The 13324-nt window shown below is 42.5% G+C and overlaps 2 protein-coding genes across 3 annotated transcripts in view; one reads left to right on the top strand and one right to left on the bottom strand.

Annotated features, from left to right (window-relative positions):
* LGALS8 (galectin 8) overlaps positions 1-264 on the top strand; it is a 38945-nt gene extending 38681 nt beyond the window's left edge. Inside the window, exon 11 of the mRNA XM_056487402.1 lies at positions 232-264. Within this exon, the coding sequence (XP_056343377.1) occupies positions 232-249 (18 nt within the window). The 3' untranslated portion in view covers positions 250-264. The remainder of the gene's footprint in view (positions 1-231) is intronic.
* HEATR1 (HEAT repeat containing 1) overlaps positions 1-11602 on the bottom strand; it is a 34529-nt gene extending 22927 nt beyond the window's left edge. Inside the window, exons 1-13 of one of the 2 annotated variants that reach the window (XM_056487392.1) lie at positions 11525-11602; positions 11167-11344; positions 9272-9488; positions 8253-8394; positions 7630-7731; positions 6594-6734; positions 5828-6039; positions 4577-4710; positions 3758-3866; positions 3296-3406; positions 2731-2848; positions 1363-1470; positions 864-959 (exon numbers count right to left, since the gene is read on the bottom strand). In XM_056487392.1, the coding sequence (XP_056343367.1) occupies positions 864-959; positions 1363-1470; positions 2731-2848; positions 3296-3406; positions 3758-3866; positions 4577-4710; positions 5828-6039; positions 6594-6734; positions 7630-7731; positions 8253-8394; positions 9272-9488; positions 11167-11308 (1632 nt within the window). In that variant the 5' untranslated portion in view covers positions 11309-11344; positions 11525-11602. Of the gene's footprint in view, positions 1-863; positions 960-1362; positions 1471-2730; positions 2849-3295; positions 3407-3757; positions 3867-4576; positions 4711-5827; positions 6040-6593; positions 6735-7629; positions 7732-8252; positions 8395-9271; positions 9489-11166; positions 11503-11524 lie in introns of those variants that run through there. The other variant, XM_056487393.1, reaches the window with a different exon arrangement.
* Positions 11603-13324: the final 1722 nt, after the last annotated feature.

The raw sequence follows: 13324 nt of genomic DNA, 5'->3' as shown, positions 1-13324 counted from the left end.
GAAAAGAAGTAATAAGGCTGCCTAGTATGCCCTGTTGATATGCTAAACTATGGAGAATTTATTTAATGTGGAAATGTTTGCTAAAATTGATAAACAGTATGCAAAATATATTATAATTAAATAAGAATTGCTTTTACTTTAATTGCATCTGGATCACAAAAACATAAGGCATATTAACAAAAGATACTAAAGTTTAAAGGAGCACTCACGTGCTTCTATTCTTATTTACAGGTGATCAAGAATGAATGAAAACACAGGACCAATTCCACTACTGCTAATAATATTCTCCACTACTACTAGCAGAAGCCATAAAGACAGACTGTTACTCTAGCTGGAAACAATCAGTACAATGCATACCAGAGTCCTATCCAGTAAACCTGAGCTGGAGCTCAGGACTTTGCCACTATCAACTGACCAAATGACTCGCATATGGAAAAACTCAACTGAGCACCTCTCACTAGAGTAATGTCTTGTGACTGCACCACTTTCCGTCCAAAAGACAGATAGTGTGGCTTGCCTTTTTATAGAAAAATGTACAGAATAAGCAGGAAGCATGCCTCAAATAATAATCAAAGATTTAAATACGCTTCAGTAGCTACATTTTAAAAAAGAGAAAAACAAAATTGATAAATTCACTTTTAACTGCCAACACCTTGGGAAAGATCAAGTAGCAGAGATTTGGAGGGAATTTGTGAGATGGCAAATAACACAAGCCTCCTAAATTTGTGCTGCTTTATCCTGTTAAAGGATAAAAGTCATTCAATAAGGACACAAGGACAAGAAAGAAAACTACACAGAATAAATTCCAGATACACACTTTCGAGACCAGGTAAAATCTCACCGGCCAAAAGACATATACTTACCTCCAAAGAACTGAGAGCAGACATCACAACATCTTTGTTGTCATCCTTGAGCCGTCCAAAGATTGCTTCTTTTATGAAAGCCTGATCAAAGCCTTCCTGAAGACATAAAGGAAAACAGTCAAAAATAAAAGAAATCATTTGTCTGTAGAACGCTTTACAGACTTTTAATGAAATATCTGAATTCTAGTGTAAAAGAAGTGGTAATATCATCTAAATTAAACATCACAGGCAGACTAACTTTCAATAACAAAAGAAAGAAACTTGAATTAATCCATTAACTTGGATTTTATGAGAATGCAAGCAGCTTAATCAACAAGAACTATACCCAGACTCCAGAATATGGGGAAAGGGTGACAGAAGCCTACGGAAAACACCATGAAAAGCTGTAAGGATGACATAGGCACATACCACTCATCTTCAACTGATAAGTCTGGCAAGCAGTTTTTTGAAGACATTCTATGTTAAGTCAGTTCTGTAACTGAGAGATTCAGACACAAACCTTTGAAGTTTCAATAACATCCTTCAAATGCTGAAGAGCCAGGACCCGCACAGCAGGCTGAGGATGATTCAAACTAAGCAGAAGGGAGGTATCAGAGTCTTCCAGAAACTGAAATACAGATTGCACAGCAACCTCAGTGCATGTTCAAAATACTTTAAATATACATAAGGATAATGGGAGACATTGTTATGGCAATTTTTTGTACCAGAAGAAAACCTGCATAATCAAGACCTAGAAAGTTAAATTACAGTACACTGATACTGTATAACTGTTTTAAATTATTACATTTCTTCACTATTGCAGTTTTTGGAAGATAGCTTAAAAAGTACAGTAAGCCACAGACACCATTATGTCCTAGAAAAGCATTACGCTTATCTAAGGATTCTGAGAAAGCTCTAGTGACCACGTCAGTGTGACAGAGCACAGACAGAAACTGTTAAAAAGGCATCCCTGCTAGTCCAATTGCGTGCACTTATCTCAGGAACCTTAAAAGCTGGAAGAGAGTCATATGCCTTTGCTCTGCATGCCTTGTTTTTCTGTTAATCCACTTGTTACTCAGACACAGAATCTGCACCTTTGTTAAATCAGTACAAAAATACAGAAAGCGCTTCTTTATGTAGTTTGTCATATTTTCCTAAGTGCTTTCAGTCCTTCATTCATTGCAAACAACAGCCATAATACTAACCAGCTCTTATAATAAATTCCTTGGCCAGATCTGTTGTAGTAATGGTTATTCTGTGTTAGGCTGAGTTTCAATTGCTCTTCAGAAACGGCACAGGAAGAACTCTGTGGTCACTCTATTCTTCCCTGTTACCGACTGTAAACATTCATAAAATCAGTGCAAGAAAAAGGACCAAGCCATCTTCTCTCAACAGTGATAAAGTTATTTCTCAGCTTTAGACAAAACAGACCAAAACAGACACCTCTGCCACTGACAACATCCTTAAGTAAGATGAGGCCTTGCTGGGCACCACTGTGTCCTCACTATTGACCAGTGCATGTGGCCATGCTTCTAAGAAAAATATCAGTAGCAATTGGAGCAGGTGGAAATGTATAAATTTTAACCAGGGAAAAAAGCACACACTCATGAGTCCTTATGATAAAAAAAAAAAAACTTAAAAGACCTGGTAGCTTTTTTTTTACTACAAGTTTTGACCAAGCTCCCCTCTAAAATATTTAACCAAGTTAGGGTTGTTTTTTTTTTCTTTTTTTTTTTTTTTTTTTTCTTTTTTTTTTTTTTTTTTTTTTCTTTTTATAGTGGGAGTGGTAGACATTTTTTTATAAGGAGGAATAGAGAGCAGAACTCTACCAAAAATCAGCCTTCTGACAGTATAACCATATAAGAGCTAGGATCACAATTCTACCTACCTTGTACTTGCCACAGCTTAATGAAAGAGAAATAAATTGATGAAAAAGATTTTGGTCAGACTCATCTGTGCAATCTTCCAGGTGCTTCTCCAAAACAGAGTCTAAGGCTTTAGGATACCTGCCAAAAGACAAAACCATCAATACTTTCTGCAGAGGATAGAAAAACATGTATTTACAAGAGAAAAACCAGAGAAAACCAGAAAACTGAATGCACATACATTCATCTAAACCAGACGTTTTAAGTGGCTTTGCAAAGGCAATAAACCATTATGTCTTAACCAGATGAATTATAAGCAGACCACAACGATGCATAATGAGAGGAGAAGGTCATGCTACAAAGTAAAGAGCTGTACAAAGCCAGTAGCTCTGCATCCATATATTACAGTCCCAACAAAATATGTAAGGACAGGTCAGTAAAACAAAATTTGGACACACTAGGAGTCAGTTATTTCTTTTGTATTTATTTCAGCAAGACTATTGTGCTTACTACACCAAGTAATCCAAGATGATAACTGTTATCACCACTCTACAGAACGTGGGTCTGTCATAGAAAAATGGAACTTACTTTATCTCAAGAAGTCTGATAAGAGGAAGGATCTTTTGATTGAGTGCAGCCATTTTGGTGGGATCAGATTCAATCTCTGTACCACGGGAGATAAACTCTTCAAGAAATTTGCTAAAATTACAAACAAAAGGAAAAGCAACCATATTTTGCATGGTACCTTTTTCATTACTCTTATAAAACACAGTGCTTAACGGATTAGGATTAATATACATTATTTACTGCAAGTACAGATTTGTAGCTGGCCTTAAGTTTCACTCTGTCCCACAACTACTCACACAAACACTAAATAAATGGCTCTTCTGGGTTACTGAATGTTTCAATTTCAAAATCCACGTCTAGACTTAACTTATGAACTCAGAAAAACTTGCTCATATAATGATAATGCCATTGTCAGGAACCTTTTATTACTATACCAGAAGTGACTGCAGCACAGAATAAGAAAAAGAAGTGAAGTCAACTCACGAAGCCAATAGGGAATCTACATCCTTTTCCAGTGGTATACACTCAAGAATAGCTTGAAGATGCTTGATGTAAGTGTTACTTTCTGTCTCCTCGGATTCTTCTTGCTCCTCTAAGGACAATCATAAAAGAAGAACAATAGTCAGAGAATAGCCCCTTCACACTGATTAAAGCAAACAGCTTGCACAGGCATCATCTGCTGGTGAACCAAGCACACAACTGGAAGACCATAGTGCTCACTGATTACCAGTAGTCCATTAGCAATGCTTTATACCAATGTCATTAAAATGCCAAAGCCTGGATTGCTGCCAATAAATCCAAGGGTGCTTTGGTGTGTTCCAGACCTGCTGGATGCTAAAGGCTGTGCCAGCAACTTCCCTAGAGCGTTCCTTGGTGTGAATCTGGACCTTTTTAACAAAAGAGCTTTCCCAGTCATGACTCAGCAATACAATGCCACAGTGCAGACTGACTCTCTAGCACAGACACAGGCTACAGCTGCATGCCAGCCAGCCTCACTGCCCCAGACTGTTCCCAGGCACATTTAATGGGTAAATGCAGTCATCCCCTAAATAAATCACATATGGAGTACACGCACTCTACCCAAGATTTCACAGTACTACAATACACCTCTAAGAGAAAAAAAAAGTTAAAAAAAAAAAAGAAAAAAAAAGGACAAAAACCAAACACACAAAAGCTCAATCAGGTCTTCACAGGTATTGGCACAGTTTCAAAGGAAGAAGCAGTTACACAGCTGCAACACTGACCACAGTTACCTGTCCTTAAGGCTAATCCAAGTTTAACAAAGAACCTGTGCTAACTTACCTGTATCACTTTTCATGATGGTGTGAACAAGGTGAGGCAACAGGTAGCGGAGGAGAGGAGAGATATCATAGCCTGCTGACAGGCCTTGCAAAAGTGCTACCAGTTCTGGGGTTTTGCACAGATAATTGAATGGCCTGCACAGTTGAAAGGGAGAAAAAAGAAAAGTATGTATGCTCATCTGGGTTACAAACACTTTCAAAACCATGCAGACTTCATGAGGATTCAATTTTCAGCATCAGGTAACAGCCCCATTGTAAACAAACACTGAAAAGATTCAAAGAGCTCATCTTCCTTAATGCCAAATTTAATATCCAAGAAGAAAAGAAGATACTGCCAATCCTGTTGAGCACAGCTGCTGCAACGGTACAGTGAACCTACCTACATTTTCTGCAAAGCTGGTAGTAAAAGGAAGAAGATTTGTATGAATTACAGGAAGAGATATCCTCACACTGCAAGGAGCATATCTATCCCCTGGCAGCAGTAAAATGGATGAGAAGTAATTGTGCAATGACAGATCCTCTGAGGAGAAGCCGTTTCCTTTCTGGCTAACACAAAGCTCCATCTTTCTCCTTTTACACCCACATGGCTGGATGATGCAAAATGTATCAACCCCACACCTGCACTTTTTAACCTATGACAGCATTCAAGTATCTGGAAGCTAATCACTCTATATATCCTTCATAAGATCTTTCCTATTGGAATACTCCTCTCTGCCAGCAAGCAAATTCCCTGTAGCATGTGAGACTATGTTCAAATGCATGTTACCAGCACAAGCCAACTGTGCCAGAGCAGGGTAGATGGATGGATTGGAATCTACCACACGAACCTCCTGGAGAACAGCTCACCTGAAGTGAGACCAAACAATGGTGGTGTAGAAGCACTTATGCTTCAGGTGTTAAACTCAACACCAACTCAAAGCCCTCCCATGGAAGGGGCAGAACTTCTTTGCACTTTCCAGAAAATCTCTTACTTGACAGGATTCAGTTTTGCACATTGACATCAATCCCTTACTAAAAGAAGTAGCAGAAGGACCAAGACATGACCAGCTCGCACCACCGAGACTCCTTTGCTGCCGTGAGCATACAAATTTTCAAAGTAGCCCAAAGGAACTAGTGAGCCCTTTGAAATGTCAACTACCAAAATTTCTGACAGGCAAGTGTCCTTTTAATGATGAGGATATAAAAATTTTACATTATCAAGGCACAGTTTGAAATTTTAGAAAGTAGGAAAATCTGATTCATGTAGACTTACTTTTTCCCAAGTTCATCTCCTTTCTGAGTTTGCAGAAGTAGGTTCAAGCAAGCCAGCCCATCCCTGATTAATGAGGGCACTTTATTTAAAGTCTTGGTTATGTGTACCATCAAGGAATGCACCAAGGAAGTCTCCACTGTCACTTTTACTGTCATCTGGCAGATTATCATGTATGTTGCAGCTCTGTAATCCTGTACAGAGGATTTCAAGCCCTAGAAAAAGAGATAAAGGTGTATTTCTAACACAGAATAACACAAGAGTACATTAACATAAAAATAATTTTATTCCCTATTTATATATGGAATCCTGCTAAGTTCCTTCCGTGTGTTAATGTGTGAGGTATCTATAAACTCAGCTTTCAAGAAGAAAAAGCTGTCATGCAGGGTCCACAGATAAAGAGGACACATTTATTAACTACTACTGTTTGTTGACAAAGCAACAACTGTGGAAGAGAGGATATTAAAGCAGGCTGTCTACCTGACACCATTTCCTCATGATTTAGCATGATAAATCTCAAAGTAAAGATATTCTTCAAACCATGTATCCATTTATCACTGCTCCATTCCCCATGCAGAGTAGAAAACAGTTCTTAAAGTGGTCATCTGAGGTTATTCTCCATGGATCCTCACCTGCCTGAGGTTTCAAATCAGGCTGAGTGGTACAGTACATACCACACAGGATGTCTCTCTTGGATGTCATCTGCAGATTCATGTCTGCAGAACACAGTGCACCGCATCACACAGGAGGGAAACAGAGCTTCACGTACCTTTTGGATGTAAGGCAGCAGCAAAGAGACCATAGTGTCTGTTATCTTCTCTGCAGCTCCAAGAGCTGACACTATGGTGGAAGCATAAAACACAAGGAGAACTCTCAACTGAGCTGAGTTGCCGGGACACTCTGAAAAGACCTGGAACACAGAAAAAAATCGGTTGTTCAGACATCAGGGCAAGCGGAAATGCATATATTATGGCTTTCCTCAAATCCTCAAAATCTTAGAATTCCAGCCCGCAAGCTCCAGCAGCTCCTGCTGGCACAACTGAAGCCATCACCTCTCACAGCAGCAACCCTTGCCAGAAGTTACTGCTCCTCCTCACAGACATGGCAGATGGAAATGGGTGCTGATGTAGGTACTTAGAACAAGGCAGCCAAAACCACTTGGTGTCCTGCTCAGCACTCAGAGCTGGACAGCCAAGAAGCTAAGTGTTGCTCATGTTTAACATCCTTCTACTTCTGTGAATAAACTCTGTCATTGTGTTTGCTTTGCTTAGTCTGACAGCAGACGCATCCCAGTTCTCTAAATACCTGGATCGGTCATACATCTTACCCTTCTGAGACTACAGAACTAGCCCCCTACTAGACATTAGCTGAAAAGAACAAAAAAAAATTGCCCACCTTCTAATATTCTCAATTTCAAATTCATATTTGAAGATGTGCATTTAAAACACCCATGACAACCCCCAGAAGAGACACAGAAATTCAGAGCACAGTTACAAACTAACAGCAGGAATGAGTTTATGAAAGAAATGTAGACAATAAGTACCCTGAGGCAACACAGTAAATAATACAGTATGGCCAAATTGTTTTGTCATGGCTCATTGGTTCTCAGCCACTTCCTTATAAGAGCTTCTGACAGACTGTCATCTTCACAAATTATAATAAAATAAATCCTCATATTGCTTACTGATAAATGATTCATTTTACTCTTTGATATGCAGTTCAAAATATTAAGAAATACCACACTACTATAAAAACATGGAGATGACAAAGTGACAGCAAACAATGCTTCAGAATAAATGAACAACCTTCACAGATTTTGCCACCAGCCTGCAGATGAAATCCATGAAATCCAGGTCTTTGTAGCAGTGTGTAATGACAGTACCTCTTGCCAGTGGGACTCCAGGTTTCTTTACACAGTGAAGAAAAAGTAAAATTAGAACGCTAAGAGTAAAGTGAAGCACAGAAAGTAAAAATTACTATAACCTCCAAATTAATCCTACTGATCAGTTAACACCATTTAAACTGAAATAAGTAATGGATTTCCACACACTGCTCTAGAATGTTTTGTGTCTACATTAAGACAGATGATTAAGAGAATTACATTTAACTTACACGCAAATAAACATAAATTTTAGCAACTGATGTATCTTTCTAGCAATAGCAAATACTTACACCTTAAAAGCATGCTTTAACTTAGCCAAAACAAAGAGTAATTACAGTCAAAGCTTTTTAATATCAACTTCACCTTTAAAGAAAGATAGCAGAAACAACACGTGGGCATCCAGACTCCATTCCTGTAATTAATTTTTCAGAACAGTTCTGTATCTAACCACATAAATTAGTGGACCATATTCATAAGCAGAGTAAAAGAGACAAGCTATTATTAAAGTCCCTCTACCTTCCATCTTGGATCTGTTAAATACTTTACCCGAATTGAATCCATCCAATGCCACTTATGAGTTGGGCTTTTTATATCTAAAAGCTGAATAACTCTCACAAATAGATTAGTCTCATGATATGGCAGAACACAACCAATCAAACTGTCTTGATTGTAGAGATGAATGTGAAATCTAAGGAAAAGAACATATATATGTAGTCATAAAGTATCTGGAAGCCAAAAAGAAAAATGTCACATTCTTCTCAAAGCACCTTGTTTACTTGCTTTTAAGCAAGATCTAATATGGTTGTCATACTGAGTCAGATCTATGGTCCACCTAGTCCAGAAACTCAAGGTGGCCACCAGCCTTTATGTGCTAGAAGAAAGCACTATCAACAGTTTTAGGTCCCTGTACAACTAAAAATCATCTTAATTTCTTCTGCACAGATTTCAACATTAAACCAAACGTTACAACAATCTAGAATGAACCCCTCAGTATAACACATGTACACAAAAACAGACTCATAGAAGTATGTTTCAGGAAAATGATACAATCTTTCATGATAAGAAGTATTGCACTTTCTACATTTGTATAGGCTAATTTATATAAATAAATGTACCATCAGTAAATACTTAATTGCTTTTTTCTTCACACCTTCTTACAAAACCTTGAAATAAGAATAGTTAGGGTTCATGGTTCAGAGTTAATACCAAAATTTGCTATTTTACAAAGCCCACTTCTAAAAGTGCAATATAGAAGTGCCTCTTTATGTGCTCTGTAAGATGCCTAGGGCTGGGCAACTTTGGTGAAAGCCAGGCAAGGAAGTAATTGCATTTATACAGAGTACCATGATAGATCAAAATAATCACAGGAATTTATCAAAAGATAAAAATCTAATGGGCAAGAGCATCTGGCCCCATAAAGACTAAGCCCAAATAAACATTATTAACATTCTAATCTGTATTCAGAAAGCTAAAGTAAAGTTATTCAAAATTTTTCTCACTGGGGAAAAATACAATCTTGCATTTCTAGCCTTATCTACTGACACACAGGATATTCAGTGGTTTACCTTTGAATCAGCCATTCAAGGCACTTCTGGGCTGGCTTAAGCATAAAGTAAGGGGACAGGTGAATGAGGAACAATGAAATATTCTTATTCAGCTGCTGATTTACTGCTTTAGTCTGAACACTGCGCTCAAGACCTTTGGATGTGGAACTAAACAAACTGGACTGGAACTCTTCAAACGAAGGATCAATCCCCATCAGCTCTTCTAAGCCAGTGCACCCTGTGGGGGAAAAAAATATAAAATGTGAGGAATGCTTTAAATACAACAGTTTTTATTCTCCAGTCCTACCCCTTTAGATCCTCACTGGCATATCCAACTTTTTTGCTATTCTGGTATATGTCAACCTCACCAAGCAAACCCAAACAAACAGCAAAGAGGTCTAAGACCAAAACCTTTGATATACTTGAACTATTTCTCAACTGACGAAGAAAAACAACATTAGCAATTATCAGCAGAGTGCTCTGGTAGCAGTGAAGGCCAGCAGCACCCTGGGTTGTGCTGTCCCTGAGAGCATGGCTAGCAGGCTGAGGGAACTGCCCCTTCTACTTGTGAGCTGCAGCTGGAGCCCTGTGTGCAATTTTGAGATCATCAGTAAAAGAAAAAACTTTTCTGGATGTGAGTTCAGCAGAGGAATGCTGAGATGGTCTAGGGACTGGAAAACAACACACAAGGAAAAAGAGGAATCGTTCAGCCTGGAGAAGAGAGAGGCAAAAGGAAATCTTCCTGCTGTCTGCAGCTACTTAACAGGATATAGTGTGGGTTATCAAGGAGATGGACCCAGACTCTTCTCAGAGGTGCACATTGGAAGGATGGGAGGACAATGGATGCAAGCTGGAACATAGGAAACTCAAACCCAATGCATAGATTTTATTTTTCCTAATAGTGGAATGATCAAACACTGGATCAGAGGTTCAACACTGGATGAGAGACCATAAAAATTCCACCCTCAAACTCAGCCAAGCAGTTATAGAGTAACTATTTAAGAAATCATTTAATGCATCAAAGATAAATATATATGATCCTGTTACTTAAAATGAAAACATGATATCAATCTGCCTGGTTCTAGAAAACAGCTTTCTTATTCAAGAGTATCACATTCCTGGATAAAATTTTATACAAATGGAAAGAGATAGAGCATAAAGAATTTGAAGTGTCCCAACGCAGCAAAGGCTACCGCCACTTCACATTATTTGTGACCATAACGCTACCCAAGAGCAGAGCATCAGCATGTTCTCATGAAAACAGAATTCATGTCAGAAGGCACACTGTGAGATTTCCAGTCCCAGGCTCTGATCAAAGCAGGGTTAAAAGGGCCTCCAAAACTGGACTAGGTTGCTCAGGGTATTATCCTGTTTTCAAAAAAGTCACTTTTTTTTCCCCCCCACAAAGGAACAATCTCTCCGGACAATCTTGTTAACTGCTTGACTGTCCTCACACTGAAAAAGCTTTTCCTTCTATCGAGTTATAACTCCTGTTCTTTCAACTCATGTCCTCCAGCCATACACTCCTGTGGATAGTCTGGTACATCTTCTGGGAACCTCCTCAAAGGTAATGGCAGGCTCCTATGAGACCCATCCAAAGCCGCCTTCTCTCCAGACCGAATGAAGCAGAGACATTCCTCTCACCAGCTTTCCCTTATTGGGCAAATTCTCCAGTCCTTGAGCATCTTGGGAATCCCTGACTCTTGCCCATCACCTTACCCAGAAACGTGCTCGCAGAGACACTGCTCCTTGGTTTTCCCAAGGGCTAGAGTGATGCTGACTAGCCGGAAGCTTTTCGAACTATTCTTCAGACCTTTCTTCAATTCGGGGTTGTCTTTCCTATTTATCCTTCTCCAGCTGTTTTTTGGAGTATTTTTTTTTTTTTAACCAGCGGCATCTAAGCAGCCAAAACTCACCGATGGCAAAAAACGTGTCCCTGTCAATAGTGGCGGCTTCCTTGCAGGTGAAGAGCAGCGATGCCACCTCGCTGCGCTCCAGGAGGCTGGGATCGTTCTGGGGAAGCGCCAGCCGCTTCAGCTGCTCCGCCAGGGACGTCATGGCTCCGCGCTGGGGGAAAGGAGGCTCCGGAGAAAACTGGGGGAGGAAAACCGAGGCAGGCCCGCCGGTGAAGCAGCCGCACGCAGCCAGACGCCCTCCCGGCCCACATACAAGCGTGGCCGGGCCGGGCCCAGCCGCGGAGGAAGGGGAACAGCGCCCGGCGTGACGCGTGTCCCTGCCGCGATCCCGGCCCCGGCCCCGGTCCCCAACACCGACCTGGCTCCCGCCGATCCCCGCCGGGCCGCACGTGGGCTGCGCGCGCCGCTCACCCGGAAGCGGCTGCTCCCGAGCCTCGGGAAGTGCCCGTTCCCGCTCCGCCCTGCCGCGGAAAGGGGCGGGAGCTGCCGCCGGAGAGCGGCGGAACGGGAGGCAGCTCGGTGTGCGGGGCGCCGTGGCACCCTGGCCTGTGGCAGGGATAGCGTGGCCAGAGGGACCAGGGAAAGGATCGTCAGATCCTGTGTCCACTTCTGTGCCATTCAGTACAAGAAGGACATTGAGGTGCTGGAGCGAATCCAGAGAAGGGCAACAAAGCTGTTGGAGGGCCTGAAGCATAGGTCCTGTGAGGAGCAGCTGAGGGAGCTGGGGGTGTTCAGCCTGGCGAAAAGGAGGCTCAGGGGGTGGTTGTCCTTTTCCACAACTTCCTGAAGGGACACGGTAGCCAGGTGGGAGTTGGCCTCTTCCTCAAGCAACAAGTGACAGGACCAGAGGAAACGGCCTCGAGTTGTGCTTGTTTAGATTGGATATTAGGAAACATTGTTTTACCGTAAGGGTGAAAGGCATTGGAACTGAAGGGAAGTGATGGAGTCACCCTCCCTGGAGGTGGTTGGAAGACTTGTGGGTGTGGGATTTGGGGACACGGTTGAGTGGTAGGCTTGGCAGTGTTGGGTTACTGGTTGGACACAATGATCTTAGAGGTCTTTTCCAACCCAAACGAGTCCATGATCCAACTGAGTATGTGCCACCACCAGGAGCAGCCATGCTAGCGTGTGGATGGTCTGAGGGAAGCAGCCGTAGTGGCCGTGTGGATGGTTTTGGTGAGGGAAGCAGCCATAGTGGCCGTGTGGATGGTCTGTGTTAGGGAAGCAGCCGTAGAGGCCATGTGGGTGGTCTGTGTGAGGGAAGCAGCCATAGAGGCTGTGTGGATGGTCTGTGTGAGGGAAGGGCCATAGTGGCTGTGTGGATGGTCTGTGTTAGGGAAGCAGCCGTAGAGGCTGTGTGGATGGTCTGTGTGAGGGAAGGGCCATAGTGGCCGTGTGGATGGTCTGTGTGAGGGAAGGGCCATAGTGGCCGTGTGGATGGTCTGAGGGAAGAGCCATAGTGGCCGTGTGGATGGTCTGTGTGAGGGAAGGGCCATAGTGGCCGTGTGGATGGTTTTGGTGAGGGAAGCAGCCATAGTGGCCGTGTGGATGGTCTGTGTGAGGGAAGGGCCATAGTGGCCGTGTGGATGGTTTTGGTGAGGGAAGCAGCCATAGTGGCCGTGTGGATGGTCTGTGTGAGGGAAGCAGCCGTAGAGGCTGTGTGGATGGTCTGTGTGAGGGAAGCAGCCATAGTGGCTGTGTGGATGGTCTGTGTGAGGGAAGGGCCATAGTGGCCGTGTGGATGGTCTGTGTGAGGGAAGCAGCCATAGTGGCCGTGTGGATGGTCTGTGTGAGGGAAGGGCCATAGTGGCCGTGTGGATGGTCTGTGTGAGGGAAGGGCCAAAGTGGCCGTGTGGATGGTCTGTGTGAGGGAAGGGCCATAGTGGCCGTGTGGATGGTCTGTGTGAGGGAAGAGCCATAGTGGCCGTGTGGATGGTCTGTGTGAGGGAAGAGCCATAGTGGCCGTGTGGGTGGTCTGTGTGAAGGAAGCAGCCATAGAGGCTGTGTGGGTGGTTTCACCATCCAGGCAGTGTCCCTGGAGGGCAGTGTCCCCGTGGAGGCACCATTTAGGTGTGGGGCAGGGCCCAGCCTCCTGCTCTGCAGCAGCGACCAGGGCGTGAAGGCAGCAGTGATGGAGAGATGGAGATGCCTCAGCCAG

Source organism: Oenanthe melanoleuca, chromosome 3 (assembly GCF_029582105.1).
Source record: "Oenanthe melanoleuca isolate GR-GAL-2019-014 chromosome 3, OMel1.0, whole genome shotgun sequence".
Lineage (NCBI taxonomy): Eukaryota > Metazoa > Chordata > Aves > Passeriformes > Muscicapidae > Oenanthe > Oenanthe melanoleuca.
The sequence above is the reverse complement of the archived record's forward strand: the minus strand, read 5'-3'. Positions and strand labels throughout refer to the sequence as shown.